We start from the raw sequence: 22,817 nt of genomic DNA, 5'->3' as shown, positions 1-22,817 counted from the left end.
GTTGCCAACTGGTCAAAAGGGTAAACTTCTAAGGCAGCAACTATAACCACTAATGTGCTTAGCCAGTTGGGGGTTACAACCAACCTTGCAGAGCTGTTGGCTCAAACCCACATTGGACCATCTGGCCCATATAGCACCTGGCACCAATGAGGCTGAGGTCCCCACACCACTGCAATAACACCGAGGAAGATCAGCATCTCTCAGTGCAGGTTTGCAGACAGCAGGGACCATCAGCAGGGAAGTGGCAATGCCAGCCCACCCCATCCCCTATCACATGTGGGCACCAGCCGATTCCCTGTGTTATGCCATGCAACATTTCCATTTTTGTCCTGTTGAAACTAAAAGGCGCACAGTGGCCTTTGAGATCCAGGGCACGATCCCTTCTACAACAGCTCTGGCCCAAATAGGACTCTAGGAGGCTCGTTGACCAGGCAGCTCAGAGCTCCTGATCAGGGGTATAACCCAGGGTTGAATGGGAGAAGAGGTGGAGAGAGGGAGAATGTCTTCCCTTACTTTATTTACATTTTTGTTGTTGTTGTTTTAAAGTATATTTAGTACAGACAATTTTCAGTTTGGACAACTGAAGTGAAATCAGTTTCAAAAAGAGGGAAGAGATTTCATTCAAAGTTTCCACGAGTCCTTTCTTACTTTTTCCCTCCACAACTGAAACAATTCAACATGAACACCAACTGCTTTTGTCAGCTTAAATTAACATGAGAATTCCTCCCCATCACACAAAGACACACTCTGCTTATGATTGTTTTCTCCCTTGCTCCTCCTGGAAGGAGTACATGATCTAGGCCAGCAGCTTCATCCATTTTCCAGTCCTAAAAATAAACAGTGTTTGTTCCTTGCCCCTTTTGCTTCACAAGATCTCGGATGTTAAATATTCAAAAAATCCACGTATAGAAAACTGATTCATCTCAATTATTCTTGGACTTTTTCCTCCTAAAGTACATATATACCAAGTAAAGAAATAATACCACTAAGTTTTTTTCCTCCCCAGTGCAGCTATACAGCTATATCACCAACAACTTTAAAAATCACTTTTCACTAACAGATGGCAAACAGGGCTAAATGATGGGATGAGTGGTAGAAGGTTTCAGATGAGCATTCAGTACAAGTTGCATAAACTGTCATCTTTAAGCTAAAACGTCCACTAAGACGTTCTTTACCACCATCACCTACGTGATTTTTTTCTTCCTGTATGCGTCTATGCATCATGAGACAAGAAGTACACGAAGTTACCAACAGACTCAAAGCCAAACACTCCCACCCCTTTTTATTGTTTATAGTTTTCTACTTTTAGGTGAAGTTTCCTAGGTGTCTGAGCATTCTTCAGCAACTGATGAAGTGGCAGAGCCCCTTCCTAAATTGAGGAGGACTGTACGAAAACTCCAGTGACTTTATGAGAAGCCCTAGAAATCTTTCATTTTGGATTGGTGCCCTGAAACTTGACAGGGAATGAGCCCATATACAGGGGAAACGAGCCTATCGCTGTTCCCAAAAATATGCTTTGAAAGTATTAAGTGAAAATTAATGGTTACTTTTGTCTTTCGTATTTGTATACCTCCCTTTCCACTGTAAAATAAGAAATATCAAAGTCTATCTCACAAGGGTGTTGTGAAAGTGAATTAATGTTTGTGTGAAGCACTCATACTATAGCAATGAGGTCCATTAAAAATGGCCTAGAAGGAAATGAAGATTCCCATCTTCAGCCCACGGTTTGAATAGTGAGCTGTAAATAAGACCCAGGGCTGTGCACTGAACAATAAAGATGGCAGATGATCCCTTCTGCAGCCTCAAACAAAGCTGGAGCCCAGCAGAGAAGCATGGGGGTGATCAAAGACCAGCACGGTGCAGACACGCTGCCAGACAGGGTTAATTCCAGCATTTCCCCATTTCCAATAGATTGGACACTGAGCAGAAAATGGTTTTGGGGCATTGAATCTGCTTTGCAACAGGACAAGTCAGCCTGGAGATGGAGCAGGTCCTGGTGGGATGTCCGTGCTCCTAGGAGCATCCCCACAGAGCATTTCTGTGCTCTCAGGAAGGCCATCTCCTCCCCGTTTATCACCCAGGTGCAGGCAGGATGAGGCAGACCAGAAGCCTTCCTCCCTACCATGCTGCACCCCACAGGGGCAAAGCACTGAGAGCAAACAGAGCTGTGACACCACCCACCATGTGTGTGCTGCACGCAGGGGTTGTAAAAGGCTCCACGGGCAGGTGTGCTCTAGAGATGAAAGTTAATATTCAACAGAGCGGGGAGATCACCTGTGCCCCGGCAGCACGGCATGTCCCATCTCACCGGCCGCCTGGGCTGATGCTCACCTGCTCGGTGCACTCCATCACAGGTGTCTTACACCCCTCCGCGGCTGAGCGCAAGTGATGGCTTTCCATGAGGGGTGGGCAGAGCAGGGTGGCTCAGAGCAGCCCGGCTCCTCGGGAGATGGAGACCCGTAATACATCAAAACAACTCCGAGGACCACAGCTTTGGTGTGCAAACCTAAAATTAGCCTAAGCGGCTTGAAGTTCAGCTTCTATGGGCTGGGCCATCACTTCACGCCAGCAAGCACAGAGCAATCAGGGAGACTCATTAACAGAGAAGACATTTCAGCAAAAGACTGCATGTTTAAGAATGCTCCGACATCTGCTGGCCCCCATCTGCCCAGGAACTGCATATAACAGCAGCATGAGAGAAATTTACTGCATGATTTTTGTTGAATCCCCCTCTCCCCCCCCCCCCCCCCCCCCCGCCCCGCCTCATTCCCCCTAGATTTAGGTCAACCACAACACTTCAGTAATTCAAGCCAAATTTGCCAAAATGTTTCCTTGAAGGAAGGGAACATGGAGAACATTTTGTATGTCAACATTGTTAAATTGAAACCTTTAGAGTTTGGCCTTTCTACTTAGAATAATGTTACATTTTAATTTACCAAATAAAATTTAAGTTATTGAGAACATTAACAGCTCGAAAGACTTTCTTAATCCAGATTAGACAAAAACGTTACTCCTCATTTTACCCAATTGTCTTGCCTTTTTAATCTGCTTTTCATCAGAAACTTGGTTCTTTCAGTGCTTGTGCATGGCATGAAACAATTTTCTTGATTTTCCAGAGCTACAAGCAAGACAAGTAACAGTTATTTGCACAACCAAAGCAGTTGGGCAACATGCATTTCCATACCTATCAGACAGCTAAATTTAACTGCTTAATTATGGGGGAGAAGAGGGGAACAGTAAGAAAGGCTGCACCTGGCAGCAGCCAACCACCTCTCCTTGCTTTGGGAGCAGCACTGGAGCCCTCTGAATAGTCTCTTCACCCTTTCATTCACCTGCTCAATGCTGGAACAGGATGTCAGATCTCAGCTTGTACATTTTGTCCCCATCTTAAATCTACATTTGAAGAACTACAGTAAGCCTAAAAAGAAGAAAGCTGAGAGGTTTAATTACTTTTTTCCATGTCTAAGAGGCGCTCTCAGGTATAGCCAGGGTTCTTGGAATTGCAGCCCCAGTGCCAGGGAGAAAATGAACAGCAAGAAGCAGGCTAAAAAAATCCCCAGCTCCCAGATATTTGCCTGAAATACAGCTTGTTTCCAAGAAAGCTGCACTGTTGGTCTGGCTGGGGCTAGTCTCAAGCAATGCCCTTTCCATCTCTCTGCTACAAGGTTACATTTGTATTAAACTCATGAATTTAGCAATCCTCCTTGCACACCCACACAAACCAGACTTGGGGCCGGATGAGGTGGGAAGTGGCAAGAGGTGGGTTTTGCACTGCTGAATTTGCTTTAATCAAAGCACAAAGAAAGAGGCTCTGCATCCTGCACAGACTGCAGCTTAGCTCCACGCACTGCAGGAGCCAGCTACCTAACACCTGAGCTTCAGCAACACCCGTTTGTGTCTCATGAAAGGCACGCCACAGTTATCCAGCCTCAAGTTGCAAAAGCAAAGCCTGAACATCGGTAAGTCATTTCCATTGAGTCACCTTCCCGGGGTCTGCAGCATCTAATGTACGCCGAGGCCCAGCTGATCCGCAGGCTGCACGGGGTGGCAGGCAGCCGTGCCAAGGGAGGGGAGGGAGCCGGAGGAGCTCACATGCCGTCTTAGATTTCAGCCCTGAGATACGAAGGGTGATAACACACTGACTGGAGCCCTTGTACAGGATGCAGCTCTGTTGAAGGTACCAAATCAGCAGTTTTCTACCTGTCGCCCTACGTCAATGCTTTAGCTAAGGCAATGGATGGCTCTTTTTAGCTGCACCTTGTAAGTCCTTCAATCAAGGCACACAGAGCAATCATGTGGCTCCTCACCCCATTTCTGCCAGTGTTTTAAAGGTTTTATTGGTTGTTTTGGTTTTGCTCAAGTCCCTCATTCCTAAAGAGGAAAGCAGACATAAGCATGACCCACAGTTCCTGGTGAAGATGAGCACCCGCTAACAGCCACAAGTTTCTTACGGACAAGAGGCAGTACTCAAGACTTGTAGGCTTTCCCTGCACCTCACACAGACACCCATACACTGCCTAACACTTGGCTGCAAACACCACAGGGCTCTGCTTCATGTCTGAGTCCCTCGGACCACTTGCCTGCAGCTGAGCTGCCCACACACCGTTTGGAAATGCTGGCACGAAGCAGCTGGATTTCACAGATCTCTTCCCTTCCTACAAGCATTCCTGCAAAAAAAGGCAGGAGTCTCAAAGTGTGATGGAGAGTGCCCAGCAGGGACATCCACCAAGGCCTTGTCTCTTGTCCTGGTGAAGAAGCTCTGTCCCACTCCTGTGCTTTCTTCACCCCAAGTCACTGTGGCTACTGGAGACTCCTTCCCAGCCCCACCTCAATCCATCCATCCTAGTGCCATAAGGCTCCAGGTAGAGAGTTTTCCGCAGCATATTCACTGTAATCCCAGCTTCAGTCAAGCTTCCTACACCAGCAGCAGGGCCAAAGCAATGCCACCACTGCCAGAAATGAGCTATGTGGGGAGGCAAGTGGCTCTCTGCCACCTCCAGCACAACCCTGAGCACAGTGTGGGCACCCATTAAATCACACCTCATGGAAGTGGCAGCGGAGGTTGTCCTCTCAGTCCCTCCATTATACAAGGTCCTGACCAGCCGCACAAGAAGGTGCCTATGTGGTTCACCTTTCCATGCCATATGCACTGCCTGCAACGCTCCTGCAAGGACGTGAAGCCTCACTCTGTCGCAGTCTTCTTTCCAGGGGTAAGGATCCTCTTTCACAAACCACATTACAGTTATTTTAACAACCCAGCCAGAAGGTTGTTTCTCTCAATCCTCTCATACCTCTGGAGCAGCAGGCTGGGGAGATACCATCTCCCGATATCTGAGAGAGCTTGTTCACCAGCCTCTCAGAGCTCTCAGAAGTTGTTTTCAGTTTTTAAACAAAAAGATCCACTGGCCAGTAAAAAAAACCAGGCTTTTTAAAAGGAGGAATAGGCACATAACCTATGCTTCACATGTTTTCCATGTGAAAAGTAGTAGCTCACAGTTGTGCATAAAATGAGATTTGAGAGGATGGTGAATTGCAAACTAGGAATTAGAGGTGAAGACATTGTTCAGTGCAGGCAGGATGGGGACAGCATTACTTACCTGGCCATTTCAGAAATCCACACAGCCTCCCTTACTAGAGGATGCAATTATTAAAGATGCTCCAACGCATTCATTCTCTGAACACCCTTACATACTTGAGCAGTGCTGTTATTTTCCAGGTGGGGCAAAGTGACCCAACCTGTGCTGGCCATCATGCACGAAAGCTGATCTCCATTCACCGAGGCTGGGGTCCAGCTAATGGAGAGTCCTTCTGTTTGGGACCAGAGGGAGAACATGGACCATGATAAGTTCATGGATGTACTACAATGGCAGCTGCAAGGAGTACCAGACATCTCTAAGGTAGCAGATCTGCTGTGCAGTCAGAGTTGGATGACCAAGGCCTGAAAGAGCTCCTAGAGCTGACAATGATGCTGGAGTAATTTCAGGCAAGCAGCCCAACTGTATTGTTGGGGCACCATCTATAACAGGGCAAGAGAATTATTCCCTCCTAACCCCACTGGCAATGGGTTTACACCATGGTGCATGACATTTACCGCTTGCTCCTGAACAGCTAGGTCAGCTTCTGCAGAGCTGAAAAAAACCAAAGATCAGGTTTGGTCCATATATATGACTGGGAAGATCAAACAGAGCAAATATCTGTAGCACCAAGGGCCGTGTTTTGCAAAGTCACTTTTCTTGATCTTATCCATATTTCAGAACATCTCCAACTGAGCCCCATTAATGTAATTGATTTTTAATGGCATTCTCACAGAAACGATGTGAAGATTTTAACAGGCTATTAGACAGAAATTAAGCCTCACCCAAACCTTCCTCCCTAGGAACAAAGGTTTCCAAAGACGCAGGGAAGCTATTCCATTCCTGCTAATGGGCAAGGAGGTACTACAGTGACCTGGGGAAAAGGGACACTAATTCCCCATATTCCACCCCACATGGCATTGATCCCACCACTGCTAGAGATCAGAGGTTTGTAATTACAAGGGAAGGTTTTCTCATCCTTCCCACACAAGCAAGACCAGAGGGCAGCCCTAGAGGGATCAGAAGCGGAAATACTATTTGATGAGCTGGAGGTCTTCCAGGTTTCAAAAAGAAGAAAAAGAATATACATGTCCTGCTTGCTTTTGTTCTCTGGGCTCCTTCATGCCAAACAGGCATTGGCTGATTTCTCAGATCAGGCCTTTGAAACCCAAACATCTGAACCTGGCAAGCGGTTATAGTCGATGGCTTCAGCAGTGCTGCTTTCCCGGTGAGGCTTGTGCTGCAGTAAACTATTACAGCCTCTGTCCTTCTCCTGTGGAAAGAGGCACTAGGCAAGGGCTTTCAACTTGTCCCTTTTATTCATTCCCTGTACGCACCATGAGCCATATCTTTTCAAAATCTACCTGTGGTTCAAGCAATTTAAAGCCAGGACATTATCCTGAAGACTGACCTTGCCGTGGATGACATTCCTCTTTCTCTATTCAGTCACTTCTGCTCCAGCAGAAGTGGAGCCACTCCTTTTTTTTTATTCTCTAGCAAACCAGTGACAATACTTCTGGACATTTTGACTCAAAGCATGTCACCTCCCCCAAAGGTCCAATCTTTCCTCAGGTTAAAATCTGACAGACACCCACATTTGCAATTTCCCTTGTGTGGCACGCCATCGTTTTAACACATTCCCCATGGTACACGAACACTGAGCTCCATGCAAGATTCTCCCACTCACTGTGAGTGAGCATCTGCATTTCTAGAAGATTATGCTGTTACCATCTATTTTACTTCTGATTCAAATTCTCCTCACTCGATTTCAACATTTTTAAAGACTTATTTTTACTTCTTTTGAGACATTTTAAACTCGCTTCTTTACAATACTGTCAAGCAGCCTTTTTCACTAGTACATTACGAATTCAGGTACCATTATTATCATCTTCATTTTTAAAGAGGTAGAAATGTGGACACAAAAAGAAAAGCAATGGCCTCAAGTCCTTTATTAGCCAATGACATGGGCAGCAAAGAAACACAGGACACCCAAAAATCCCACTCCATTGCTCAATCTGCTAAGCAAGAGAATTGAAACTGTTTTATCCTCGATCTGTCTCAGACACAGCATTATCTGCTGCTATAGTCTCATGTTCTTTCATGCCTTCCAATTAAAGCAAGGAAATTGGATCATGCTGAGCTTCCTTTGTCCTTTTCACCTCTTGTGAAAGTCAGGGGTTACCATAATTTTATACCTGTTATAATTAGCTTTAATGTTGTAACCTGGGAGGGAAAAAAAAGTAGTGTTCTTTTAATAATAGACTTAGTGAATCATGGAGTGGTCTTATCTTTTCTACAACTGGTAGCCAAGGTTAGTATTTCCAAATCCTCTTAACATTGTACCTAACCAATTTAAATACTTTACTGATTCCTATAAGAAAAAGAAGTTGAAACTGTGCGACAAGCTCAGGATTCACCCAGCCAGTCCAGGCTGGGAGATAAGTTTGATCACAGAACTTCAGGACTTTGTAGTGCTTCTGCCCAGGAAGTGGGTAAACAAGGCTGGGATTTGGCATCAGAAGACAAGGTAAAATTTTTCATTTCAGCACATGTTTCTCAGGGTAGAAATATTCTGCATAGATCAGTAATGAGGATATGGATGTTATCAGCTAAATGTTTTTGGACTGATACAGCATCACTTACTTGGAGCACATGGTTATGAGCTTTTGAAAAGAATGGGATTAAAAAGACATTTAAGGAGTTTGCTGGACTTCAGTCTTTGTCCTGTAACCATAGCACCCAGGATACAGTGGTTCACATCTTTATCTTGGCTTTCATCTCATCTTTTCCCCAGACCAACTTCTGATGACCATCAAGAGAGGTGCTACCCATCTACCACCAAATGCACCAGCCAAAACTGCATATTTCTTCACAGTGCAGGAATAACTTACTGCCGCTTTACACAGCTTTTGGCTACTACCCTTCACCAAACACTGGAGGCCAGAAAAGCAGCAGAGATTTGTCTTTGGCATCGGGAGGGAGGTTTGTTAACACTCCTACTCAGCGTGAGAGCTTTGGTGCCCAACTTCTAGCAGCTGGATGTGTTTTCAGATCTGACTGAAGTCTCATTCAGGACAGGGCCACCCTCTGACAAGGTAACTTCACCTGCCAGAATCTTCTTCCACATTCCAAATCCTGCAAAGGTTGGAGACCGCAGCCAAGGAGAGCCCTCTCCTCCCAAAGCAAGGTCAAGGCGATGTTCCACCATGGAAGGGGAGCAGTAACAATTCTTTAGCACCTGACCTGATGGTGCCAGACCTCACTCCTCTACAAAACCAAAACACCTTTATCAAAGTGGCATCTATGTTATTAGAAACCACCTTGGATTCATTCTAAATGAGTAACAATTCTCAAACCCAGATCTTTCCCTGAAGCTTAGGCTTGCAGGTTTTGAGGGCACACTTAACTCAGCACTGAAGTATTGAAGTTTCTTCCTAAGCTGTAGCACAGCTTGCAAAAAGATGTTTGATCTTTAAATCAGACATTAAGTGATGGAATACCACTACTCCTATTGATATTGTTTCATGTATAAAAAGACAAAGTTTAGCCTTGACATATACTGCTGTATTTCACAGGTCATGCTGTAACAGACTGGATTGCTGCTCTGGAGTCATGTCTCCAGCATGATTCAGAAGAAATTACAAGATAAAAAAAAGGACAATTACAAAACAGCCCTTTCTCATTTCCACCTAACTTATTTCAGGGAGCACAAGGAAAAGGCCCTAATCATCCTCCTTCAAAAAATCCATTTCCTCTCTGGTGAATCTATAGATGGTCTCTAGGCTCCTTTGGTCTCAAGACCCAAAACAGACCATTTCAGCTGAAGCAAATTCTTGTGATGAGTTCCACGAGTTAATTAAATTTCCATTAGTAAGGAAGTTCTAAAACTTCAATTTCTTTACTGATGCTTTTTGAATCCTGCCAGAATAGATAGGGAAACATGATTTCCTCTCTTTTTTTCTTTATCTCTCTCACCCTTATGAGAATTTCCTCTTAATTTTAACTCCCTCAGCCTTTTCATTTCTCCTTAAATGGACACTTCATCAACCCCTTAATCATCTTCACAGCCTTCCTCCTAAACTCGTATGCCCAAACTTTATTCAAGGATGTTGGTTCAGATGTTTGAGATGGGGAACTAAGCCAAAAAACAGTTCAATCTTGCAGTCTTCCTTTTTATTCCTTTTTTTTTTTTTTTTTTAAACTGGAAAATAAGCTGGGAGCTCCAATTTAGGTTCTTTTAAGTCCTCTTTGAACCAGAACCAAGCTATATCCAACTAAGTATTTCTGATTATCAGTTTAGTTTGAGAGCTCTTCAGCACAGGGACATTATGTAGCTGAAAAAGTCTTAGTCTCCTCCAAGCAACTCATCTCTGTCCTTCTCTCCTTTACCTCTGCATCACCCCGTGGACCATCAACACTCTTCTAAACCCTTAGCCTGACACTGGGTACTTCCTGTTTTGCAGACCCTTACAGGGAATTTTTACATGTTTAATAAGGCAAAGGCAGGGAGTCAACTTTAGCCTCTCTCCAGAAACATCCATACGGAACCTTCACAGCATCTGCAAAGAGATTTATGGCATAAGTGTGACACACTGAGAGCAGCCCTCTCCTCTTTTGAGAGCCCCAAGTACAATTTCTATTCCCAGCGAAGCACGGCACCGCTCCAATCTCTTCTTCTGATCTTCCTTCCTTCTTACACAGCCCAACACGAACTGACTTGAGCTGAGCCAACAGCTAAACCCATTATTGGCTAAAATCTGGGGTTTTACTCAGGAGTGACCTGAACTTATTGCTCCAGAGGGATGCTTTTAAAAGTCTACAGCTGATCACGAGAACCACCTACACATACACACCCACCCCTGTAGCCAGCTCTTGAAACCAAGACATCTTCTCCAGCACTGACAGAATAAGAATATCCACTGGAAAAACCTGACCAGTTTCCTCAATATTCCACCCCAAGGTCACTGAGCAAATAAGTTCATTTTATTTATTAATCAAAAAACAATGAAAGGTGATTTTCCTGACCACCAGCGTACAGGAAAATGGAGGAGAGGGGAGGCACAAGGCCTTGTATTTATTGTCAGCCATTGATTTAGCTAATGCTGACCATGCCAGGAAGGAAAGATTTCTCATATGTATTTGAAGAGCACTGTTTAGGCGGTCATGCTCCTTTGTGAGGATCAGGCAACTTTCCAAATCCTCTAGCTCACGCTACAGGTTTGACATGTGCCACACATAGAAAGCACAACTTCTTTCTCAGCCTAAGCTGCCAAGCTTCCCCATGGCACAAAAGTGGCCTTCCCATGCAGCCAGGAGTTCATGCAATGTACACTCTGCCCCATTCATCCTGCAGCCACTGGTATTACTGAACTCAGTCACAGAGGATCCCTTCCCTCCATCCCAATTCAGTCAGATCCTTCAGCACAGAGAAGATCCAAGATAGCTGAAGTTAAGCAAAGAGCCTAACCTTGGTGTCGAAAAGCATCTCCAGGTACCCAAACACCAGGTGCTGACCCTAGAGCTTGGGTTACCTATACAGAGACCTGGAGCTGCTCATCCTCCTGGATCCAGCATTGAAGCCTTGCCCTGGCCAGAACGTCCCACACACCTTGTTAGTGGTTCAGCAAGAACAAAATGGAAGATCAGTTTTCCACCTCCACTAAGTTTCCCTGATGTTTTCAGGGAGCCCTGAGGAAGGCAATGGTCCCAGAGCACCCAAAACCTTTGGGGCGAGTTGTGAATCCAAGGATGCACGTGCAAATGCGATGCGGCTGCTCCGGGCACTCAGGATTAGATTACAATTAAAACTAGGCTGATTTTCTAAATCCTCGTTCTTTTCAACAATCACAGCCAGGTTCTTATTATCTCAGATGAGCAGGCACTTTGCTATCAAAAGCTGGCCACTTGGGAACTGGGACACAGCAGCAGAAGCAACATTTGAGGAACAGGAGCCTGAGAAATCCTGCACACTCCTCCTCATCTAATCATGAGACAGCGCTCAACACCACACAGAGGACTTGGGTGTTTTGGGGTTGGGGTTTGGGTTTTTTTGTTTTTAAACTGGGAAGCATTAAGAAAATGAACATCAGAGCACTTCATAGTTGCAGTTTTGTTTGTTGTTTTGGTTTTGAATTCCTAGTATTCGTACCCAGCTATAATAGCAGCTAGCTATACAGTACTTTCCACCTATAGAGGAGAGCAAGCAGTCAAGCAGATGCCCACACTACATGATTGCTAGAGCAGGATCAGACATTAGGAGCAGATCACAAGGTCCAGAGTCCTCTTCCCACCTGCAGTCTCCACAGTTGCCTTTGCATGGTACAGCTGGTGCCCTCACAAAAGACAATACTTCCCTGCCACCAGCTCCCTTTGGGAGCCATAAAAAGCTAAAAATGCTGTCTGGACTCTGGACTAATGGTCCTGCCTGGCTTTCATAAAGCTCTGGCTGTGATGAGAAAGCATACCTCCCTTTCACTTAGGATGGCCACTTTTACTTTACAGCTGCCCAACTTCAGGGCCCACGAGGCAGAAAGGTGCAAGAACCCTCAGATGGTGTCTAACACTCCCCTCTTTGTGAACAAAAAGCTTCGGAGAAGGACAAACAGGCACAAAACATGGAATGCAGCACAAGATGGGAATTGGAAGAAATGCTTTTATTTCCTCTCTCTTTGGAGAAAAGGTATTTGTCTGTGCCTCAACTTTCTGGCTTCTTGTTGTGTGGTACCATCACTTATCAGTTCACATACCAGATATTCAATACCTTGCAGTGACTTCTAATAAAGTAAGAGAGAAGCACGTCAATCTCATCATCTATTTGCCCTTGAGAAGTAATCTGACCTGAAACATTCAGTTTGCTGCAACCAGACCAGAGCTATGCTTCAAGAATAACTTCTGCCAGGGAAGGGCTGTCCCCACCTGCAGGTCCTCTGAGGGTCTGTGACCATCTGTAGTCTTCCTTTAAGCACAGCCCTGAGTCCTCCTCTGCTCAGGAAAGTTTCCTTCTAATTTAGCAGCCAGCCACACAATTACACACCCACCTGCTTAACTCAACCTGCCTCTACCCACCCCACCAAAATCAATGCACAAAAGCCACTATAAGGAACAAAAAAAGGCATAAGCCCTAATTAACACTCCAACAGGCTCAGCATGGCCTGGGACCCCCTTTGCTAGGTGAAACAAGCCCAGATGGAAAGCAAGCTCCAATCCCAAGGAACCTGCTGCCCCACTGGGCAAAACTGGCTGTAATAGTGCATAAAAGGAAACGGACATTTGCCAAGGTGGGTTTAGAGCCCACAAATCCTTCCTCCCTGTCCAGCATCTTCTCCTTTGAAGGAAAGTGCTTCTTCAGCTCCCCAAGAGCCCAGATGGCCAAGGGACAGAAAAGAGAAGAACTTCAAACTATTTTTGACTGTTCAAACTGAGACCTCACATGCCCTCTTCCCTTCCAGTTACTCACCACTCATTTTCTCTGCCTCAAAAAAAAAAATTTGGTTACTTGCCCTCCTCCATTACTGCCCCCATACACCAGGCAGATCACCAGTTAACACCTTGCATTCAGGAATACAGGTAAATTCCCTTTGCCTTGTCAATTTTTTTATCTGATTTAATTTCAGAAGGTACCCTTAGCTCTTCTGAGCCAGCAAGTATCCATCCATCACTGGAGCATTAAAGAAATTGAAAACAAAGATCAGCTCCATTAAAATCTATAGAGGCTTTGCTCTTAGCATGACTCATGCACAATGCTCATAGCAGTCAGCCTTAGTCCATCACCACCCATACTCTATAACCATGCAAAGAAGCTTACTCGTTTTCCTTGTGACAACTAATCAAGAGGAAGCTTGTCCCTGTTAAAGTATCCATTTTCCCAACTCCTGTTGCTGCTCAGCTTTGCTTTCTAGCACAGAAGTGCCAAAAGTTCCATGTCAGAAAAGCAGAGAGAAATCTGCATTTCCCTCCTCCTAACCCCTTTATTCCTTAGGTGTCTAGATCTAAAGCTTATAAACAAAGTACTGAGCATACTGTCTAAAGTGATGCTGGCAAGGCATCCAAGGGTTTTTATTTCATTTTAGTTTTGCTTTGCAAATTATTATGTTCTATGGTTATTTGCAGGTGGCAAGACTGAGGTGTTTGGGGAAGTACACAAGAGCCAGTCACATAAGGCTCCATAATTCAGACATCCTAGTCTAAGGGCTTTTGAATGCACAGGAACATGCCCTCAACCAGCCATCCACTTCTCAAATACTTTTGCGGTCACATCTCACCCCATACCCTGTCTAGGAGGTACATCCACCTCAAATTGAAAGATCAGAGGTTCATAGCCTGCTGCACAGACCAGGCTGGATGGTTCCTATGCCTCCCCCTTTGACAGCCATCACTGCAACCAAGGCTGCTGCTGCTCCTCATACACTGCACCAGGAATAGCATCTCAGACTGCCCACATACTAAGATGATCCTGGTAACTAGCAAAGCTAACATCAAGGATGAACAGGTCTTTATTATGCTACTAAATGAGTTACCTTCCAAATTATTAGCATCACCAGGAGCTAGGAGCACATTTCTCAGTCATCCAGACAATTAAGATAATTCTAGCTTTTGTAATTTGTTCCCGACAGCCTGAGACATCAGTAACAGCACAGAGACTTTGTGCACATCATTTGGCAGCTCCAGGCCTGGCACACTCTGTCTCTGCCAGTCCCACCCAGAGATCCAGGCAGCCGATCCAACTGGCTCAAGAAGCTACCAGGACTCTTCAAGAGTGTTTAATCCAGGCTGATTGAAAGCCAAAAAAATTAACTCTGCCCGTAAAGGACAGAGCATGATCCTTTCAAGCGTTCCATTTATTTATACCAGCTTGTGGTCACTGCCTCCAAGAAGATATGCTAGAACTAGGAAAGGACCAGAGCAACAGCATAGGTCAGTGGTGCACAGAAAAGCTCTCAAGTCAAGGGAGGCTGGGCAACAAAAATCTCTGACCAGGGAAATGCTGGAGATTCATAAAACTATAAGCATGCAGAAAAAGGAATGATTATTCTCCAGATATTACTATACAAAATCTAGGAGGCACCAAAGGAAATCTCAGGTAGCTAGCGATGAAAAAAGGGATAATCAGCACCTTTTCTCGTGGTATACAATTAAACCATGAGACCCATTACCCAGGATACGATGAAGCCAAAAATATAAACATGTTCCAAAACACAACCAAGGAGGACAGTCCTCTTGGACCACAGTTTAAAAGCCATCAGACCCATATTTTTTCTCAAAAATCCCTAGACATCTGAATTTTTGGAATCAAGAAGATAAGGATCATTTTATTCATGCCTTGTTCTCCATTCTTCCCCTCAGCAGCCACCCCATTACACCAGCTCCAGCTAGAGAGGATGTCTGCAGTTTAACCCAGTACAGCAGTTCTTCGGGCTATTGTATTCAAAGTCTGGGACACCAGGAGAAATCTTCCCGTGAGCTCCAACGGGAACAGGTCTGAACCCTCAAGGCCCTGAATCCAGGCTCATAGCTTCATCCACTGCCATCTGAGGGGCTTGTATGTAGGGAGGACTTTGTTCCCAAGACAACTGTGGATTTCTGCGGTTTCCACCCCAAGACAGGTTGCAGCAATAAAGTAAAAAGTCCCTTCACTCCTACCTTGGGAAAAGTGCATTAAGATCATATAGTCCCAGGCTAGTTGAGAAATTGCATTTTTGTGTGATTTAGAGCTGCTAATGGGTGATGTCATCACTGGAACGAATGCAATCCCACAAAAATGTGAAAATAAAATGAGCAGAAGCTATAAAATATAAGTGTCTCTCTCCACAGTGGCAACAGGCACATCACAGCAGGGCAGCTTTCCTCAATACTCATCTACAACTGGAGGAGTTTACAAGAAATAACTAAAAAAATTACAAAGGAAACAAAATCCTTCAAGGAGCAGCAATCTATTATTTTTCCAGGCCTTTATTAACAGCAAATCAGCATGCTTCCTTGAAAGTAAGTGAGAAAAAGGCACCACAGCATTGCTGTGGAAAGAAACTGAGGGAGTGTTTTCTGGAACAACAAACCAAGCCATTTTGGGCCACTATCTGTTAGACTCCAGTTAGCTCAATAGGATATTGATCCTGGCTGTATATAACACAGCCCTAATTTATTTTCTGATTAACAAGTTCTACTGTCTGATTTTGACAAAATGTCCATCATTGCAGGCAAATAAAAAAAAAATATGTTTTTACCAGTAATGGCAGTGTGCAGGCATTAAGTAGCAAAAAGTGGGTTTGGAAAAAACAGGTGGAAAGGGTTACTGCATGATCACTGTAATATTTACATAAGGGTAAGTTCAATAAATGCAGAGCCTTCCCCCACAGCCTCCTCCAAAACACACCCAGACACTGGCTGGCCTTCTTCCTACGGAAACAGCTAACAAGAGCAAAGCTGCTCTTTGCTTTTATGGGTTTTAGCTAAAAGCTGAAAGTGAGATCAGATTTTCTGACATTCACCATTTACCTTAATAAAAATGTGCACTCAACAGGATTAGCAAGTATACAACTCTGCATGTGGTATCATGAAATGCATTTTCTTGACCATTCGTGCTTACACAGAAAAAAAGAGAAATCAAAATCCCTCTATAATATTGAAGATCAATGTGAAACTGAGCTTAGGAACTGAATGCTGATCACTGCCTGGGAAACATGAATTAACATTTTCAAGTAGAAATCTTGCACATATGGCAAAGGAAAGCTTTTGATAGAGTAGTAAAATGATATTTCAAAACCTGATGTCCTACCTATCTATATTTATAAGAACACATTAAATACGAGTTTAGTGCTGTCCTTTTCTATTATTCTCAAATAGGTTACAGAACCTGCTTGATTATTTTTTGAAACACCCAGATCGGAGACTACCTTCCACAGAAATGAAAATTAAGGTCCCACTTGTGTCACCACCTCACAGCCCCTCCCTGGAGAAACAGCCAGGTTTGTCAGTAGTAAATGTTCTTCCTCAGCAACCTGCCTTTAAAGTCTCGATACAGAAATGCCAGGATGATGTCCACCTCCAATAAATGGCCTTGCTCAGACTTCCCCTCGCTAGCCAAGCTAGGGTAGGTGACGGGCAGATGAAAGGGTTTCTGGACAGTGAAGGAAGCCCAAGGAAGAGGAGCTCCTGCTTTCTAGCACAGACCCATGCCAACGCAGGAGTGAGCTAAGAACATAATAAGGATCTAGGAAATTCAGAGCAAAACACAACAGGCTACAGAGAAAACACTAATTCAATCCCCTGTGTGAAGCTGCAGATCTTTCAACAGTATTTCTCTACTGTAGGTCCCTCCACCTCATGAACTGGGTTTGGAAATACAACCCCATGTTCAGGAAAGCATTTATCTAACCAAGCACATGAGTAACCCTGTTATTTTCAGTAGGGCCCCCCCTAGACACCAAAAATTTGGCATGAGCACAGGCGCCTTGCTAAATGCAGCCCTTGAATTACAGGATTAGAGGTCTGTGGATTTCCTCAGTGGAGATGACTCTTGGACTTAATGTCAGTCAGTTTACACTTTGCCTTCCCTCCATTGCCTGCCTGGTGGGAAGTCCATGTACAAGACAATTTCAATACAACCCAGCTAGTATCACCATTGGAAACCAGCAGCTTTGACGTTAACAGGATGGTACTTCAAAAGAATACGCGTGTTTGCAGATGGCAACAGGATTCCTTATTACAGCTGTCTAATCAAGGCGATATTCCGCAATTATGCTCAGAGATCAAACAGCACTGCAAATAGCACTCACAATAAAACCGGCACCAGTAAGATGTTGGTGTCACACCTATAGCATCGCGCATTCAGTTGCGATTCCACAAGCACGGCACACACACGCGATGTTTCAGCTACTGTTGCAAAACTTTGAATGTCTCAGTCACAGCTAGTTACAGTTTAAAAAAAAAAAAAAAAAAAAAAAACTATTTTGATTCTCGGCCTGTGTTTATGAAAAAAAAACCCAAATCTAAAACATGCCTAAACAAATAACAATATGGCTGTAATTCAGGAAAGCTTTTATGTATAGCCTTAACTTTAAGTACAGAACCACTGAAGTCAGCTGAATTCAAACATGTACTTGAATGCTTTGCTGAAGGATAAATTAAAGCACTTGCCAAAGTCCTTTCCAGAATCAGGGCCGATTTTTTTTTTTTTTACAAACACACAAAAGGGCATAGTGCTAACTAGGAATCAGAACATAACATCGGTGTGAATAATTGTAGCATCTGTGCTAATTCTCTTTTCAGCCTGGTACCCCCTATGCTTCCAAGTATGTAAATCTGATTCTCCTTGTGGCTCCACTGAAGTTTCTATTGATTAAATACGCAGCCCCAGCAGCAGGAGAATCAAGCCCTGCATATTTATTTTCTTCCTCTCAATACATAAAGAATTCCCTTTGGCCTCTCAATTGCTATATCACATGGTGCACTGAATGCAAATAGAATTACAGTGATAATGTATCTAATGAATACATCTGTATATGTATGCAAGCATTTTCCTAACAGCATCCTACTCTATGCCACTAATCAGACCAAAGAATATATATGTTCGTCACACACAGTAGCAGAGAAGGTGTGTGAAATGAGTGCATATTAATAACAAGAGTCAGACTGCAGTTTTCAGGGGGAAAAACTAACTGAAATCCTTCCAAGATGAAAGCTGCAAGATCAGGACCTCAAGCAGACCTTTGGAACATTTCCTTTGGAGCTTTAAAGCACCATTTGTAGACCGTGTTACTTAATGTTTGTATTTTCATTATTCACTAGCATTACACTACATTTATATAAATAGATATAGAAACTGTTGCAACGTGTAACATAAAAACATTGTAAGCGTTTCCAAGAAAGAAATTAGTGATATCATTTCAAACCAGGGTACAAAATGCAGAGGTAACATTTTCAGCTCTGTCCTCTATAAAACATGCACCCTCTTTGAATTATTTTTAGGAAAGTTATTTTATAGCAGACCAAATTCATTCCTGCAGAAACTTCACTGGTTTCAGAGTTGCAATAGCTTAAAAATGGGATGCATTTAATTTGTTAGCTCACTCCATGTTGACTTTTAAAGTTATCCTGTAATGTCAGAAGATAGATAGATTTAAATCAGGTTCAAGTACCTAGTGGCAATTAGAACCTGCAGAGTCTGAGAAACGTCTGGATAAGACACATGCCAGCATATATACAAATAAATACCCTCAAAACCTCTTTTTAGTTGGTTCAAACAATGCTTTGGAAGTGACTCATTCAGCACAATAGCCATTATTTAAAGACAGTAAGTTCAGAAATGCAGGGTTTTAGTACTATTTCACTAAAAATCACTCCCACCCCAATCCACAGTTAAAAACCAACACAAATCAGAGCAGGAGTTCCCCTTAAACTTAGGGCCAGAGGAGGTCACTTACCCTGTGAGGACCACGACAAAATCCATCACGTTCCAACCATTTCGGAGGTAAGAGCCTTTATGAAAAACAAACCCTAGAGCGATGATTTTTATACCAGCTTCAAAACAAAATATTCCAATAAAGTACGGCTCAGTGTCATCCTGAAAAAGAATAAAAATCAAAGGTGTCAAGGAGATACCTATGCTTATGCACTGACAGTAAGAGTCATACAAACAACTACACGCACCAACTTCATGCCCTTTTCAGCTCTCTGAGCAGAGTTGAAACCAAAGGTTTAAGTTTACTGGAACTAAGCATAGAGAAGAATTTCATTATTATTTCTCTGAAGGCAAATCCTTTTCACATTGGAAATTCTGTTTACCTTTATTCTGATCATTTCACCCCACGCTTTCCACCTTTACTCAATACTCTGGAGGGAATCTTAAATACTGAAATTTTGCTCTAAGGGTATATTTAAACTTGAGATCACATATTTCTGTAATTATTGACATGGAAGAAAACATGTGCTTTACAATTCATCCAGGAAACTGAAACAAGATGATATCTTGGGGAGTAACAGTCAGCACAGCAAGCTTGCAAACACTGGCAGGAAATTATTTATCATTTATTCCATCAGTTCTTCCTTCATACTTTCTCCTCCATCTTCTCAATTTCCACAGCTGCAGACTCATTTGTTTTTCTTTCATTGTGTATCTGATTCAGGGAGAAATCCCCACTCCCTTCCATTAACAGCAGAAGCAGTAAGGTTTGTGCCTCAGGCCCAGGGTGCAGACTAAAGCACACCATGGGATCACAGCTTCCTGCCCTAGCTCAGAAGAGAGAAAAATCAAGCTTAGTCTCCACAGTTTTACTAAACCTTTTTTTCATCTATGGCACCAGATCCCTCAGTATTATACTTTATTGATAAGAGTTTCAACACAAATTCAATGCCAAATGGAAGCATTCGCATTTGGAAGAAAGATGTGGGCAAGTAATGGGAACAAAGCAAGAGGTGAAAGCAATGGGCATCAATTTCAAGAACATGTTAATTAGCTTTGGCACCTGTAACCAATTTTCAAATGTGCCTTAGATCCCTGATTTCAGCTGAAGTCAATGGAGGCAGAGCAGCCCTACCCAAAAGGGAAGTGAACTCACAAATTAAGAGATTAGAAATGTTTGTTCCAGTGTCTTTGGCATTTCTGACCATCAGAGCTGAAGAGATGAGTTGCTGTTCGATGCACAGTTGTTTACATTTTGCAATTCTACTAATGACAAAAGGTGATTTTAGTTCTCTTATACAGAAAGAACATGAATGTCAAGTCTTGTGGCCACAGAACAAGAAGAAGCAGTTTTGATACAAGAATTTATTTTACAGGCATGGCAACTCTTGCTCAACTCTGACCCAGCACTGGCACACAGACCCATGCTTTAGGCACAGTACTTGTTACAGAAACGCGGGTTTTTCACACCTAGAAGACCAGTATAACAGCATACCCCTCCCAAAGAGGCTTACACAGTTAGCACATCAATGTATACCCAACTCAGCAAGTCAGTCACAAAGCACTAATCACTGAAGATGCTTCCAAGCTGCTGGAAACTACTACTTCTGGACAGGCTTTTCCATCAGTGGCTGAATTAAAGTTTTGTTTCCTACAAAGGAACACCCCGCATCCTTACACAGCTCAGTGATCCAAGCTCCTCCATATACTTCATCCTTCACCCTATGTCATGTCTACTCCCCTCTACCTTTCCTAACCTCACAGCCCCAGCAACTCCATCTCCCGTTCCTCTACAGCCAGGCAAGATGACCAGTCATAAGCAGATCACACACACACTAACTGGCCAGACAGCAAAACAGAGCAGGAGACTGTTGAGCTCACACTGCAGGCCCTTAGCTGAAATGGAGGGGAAAAAAAGCAAACCCAAAAGTAGCTTCTCCTTGAAAATGCTGTTTCCACAAACAGCAGCACCTCCAAGCCTTCTGCTCCTTCACAGAGCCTCACTGACACTGCTCAAAGGATACAGAAGCTGTCACCGGCAGACTGAGAAGCTCCAGCTGCCCATCTCAGTGCTATTTACCCACAGAGAAGCAGGAACAAGCAAGACCATCAGACCTTTTATGACCTTCAACAGAAATCCTACAGTAAGATTCTCCTTCCAGCAGTTTCTCCACAGCAAGAGCTAGAGGCATCCCAGGACTCCAACCCAGTACAGAAAATAAGGAAGAAGGAAGACAGGGTCAGAAATCATCACATGTGATTTCAGGAGAAGTTACCTTACTGCTCCCCTGCTTTCCCTTATGCACACAGGAGCACCCTAACAGCTTCATCTGCCTGCTCTTCAACCCCACAACACCTTCTAGTTCAACAAGTATACAAAATCTTTGCAAGCAAAGACCTTCTAGTCCATCCTATATTTCCATCCCACAACTACTAGCATGCCTCTAAAAATAGCTCTTCTAACACACACAAAGACTATACCTTTACCCACATACACTCCCCCTCATTATTCCCTCACTTCCTGGAAGCCTTATAACTACTCTGCTACCAGCTGTTTGCTCAATCTAGGTCAGGTGCCTTGTGATTACAGTACAGCTCCCAGCTTTAAAGACCCAGGCGTCAGGTACTCAAGGGTTTGATAGAATATGCTCTTCCCAAAGCTAGGACTACACAGAGCTCTTAGGAATTGGGTCAAAGAAGTTCTTGTCAGCTTCTAGGGAAGCAGGAAGACTCACAGATGGGCTTGGGTATTTATTACAAAGAAAAACTGTGATCTGTAGGATTGGCAGGGAGTAGCTGTGGAAATAAGAGGGGATAGAAAGAGGGTCTTTTCTAAAGCCTGTCTAAATTTACACTGATTTAGCCTAAGAATCAGGGCAGTAACAACAGGATGAAAAATAAAATTTATGCCCCATTAGGTAGTGGGGCCTGCTGCTGAAAAAAAGGATTCACATGACTGTGTGTAATGGAAGGAGCTGGAGGGCAAGGACATGAGTGACATGCCCTGTGCAGCGCTGAAATGGCACTGCTGTTGACTCAGAAATCCTGCTGCTGGGGCACCCTGCAGCCCCCTTCAGACAGAAGGCTGTGTTGCTGCTTGGGTTCAAGAGTGGGAAAGCAGGTGATAATGAGTATCAGTGTGCCTGCTTGGAAGGAGGGTGGAGAATTTGGGCAGCAGCCAGAGCTGTGCCAGGAGGTTGTTTGCTGTGGACACAGCAAAGCTTGAGACTGGGCCAAACACGCATTTAATCAATATGTTTCAGATCAGAAACAACTTCTGAGTCTGGAAAGTCATTACTATTCCTAGTCCATGTCCTAGTGGCTTTCCTTGGCCTTTGGATGTGACAGCCTTAATAGGTTTGGGTGTGTAAGGCTTTGTTCATGCAAAGGTTAATATGAACAGCTCGCATATGACTGCACGAAGTGCCTGTGGATAGGATAAAGAATTAAATCCATTAGTAAAGTGCAAGAGCTGTCATGCTGTATTCTGCCCTCACATCAAAAACATGCAGGGGAGCCACACACTCAGAGCCCTACAGTGGCATGCAGACAAACATCCTACAGACCCACTGGAGTCCTCAAACAGGGTGTGCCCCAGAACAGGGCAGAAAATAAATTTCCTGTCCTGCAAGTTCTGATATCGTCACTGTCAGGCTGGGACAAACCTATGGTCTACTGAAGCTTCTCATGAAGAACTGAGAAATTAGGAAGGAGACAGGGAGAGAACAAGTGTGCCTCGGTCTGGACAGCCAAAAGCATCACGAGCAGGGCATCTACCTGCAAGGCCATTCAGGGCTCAGATGTGAAGTTCACATTCCTACATTTGGAGCTCTCACCACCAGGCTCTG

The 22,817-nt window shown here is 43.9% G+C and overlaps 1 protein-coding gene across 25 annotated transcripts in view; it reads right to left on the bottom strand.

Annotated features, from left to right (window-relative positions):
* The window catches only part of CACNA1B (calcium voltage-gated channel subunit alpha1 B), a 314,217-nt gene that overhangs the window by 285,511 nt on the left and 5,889 nt on the right, over positions 1-22,817 (bottom strand). For all 25 annotated transcript variants that reach the window (XM_030000172.1, XM_030000169.1, XM_030000168.1 and 22 more), the window contains exon 3: positions 18,992-19,131. In XM_030000172.1, the coding sequence (XP_029856032.1) occupies positions 18,992-19,131 (140 nt within the window). The remainder of the gene's footprint in view (positions 1-18,991; positions 19,132-22,817) is intronic.

The sequence above is a fragment of the Aquila chrysaetos genome, chromosome 24 (assembly GCF_900496995.4).
Source record: "Aquila chrysaetos chrysaetos chromosome 24, bAquChr1.4, whole genome shotgun sequence".
NCBI classification, from domain to species: Eukaryota; Metazoa; Chordata; class Aves; order Accipitriformes; family Accipitridae; genus Aquila; species Aquila chrysaetos.
Note: the sequence above shows the minus strand (reverse complement) of the source record. Positions and strands in the feature narration are given on the sequence as shown.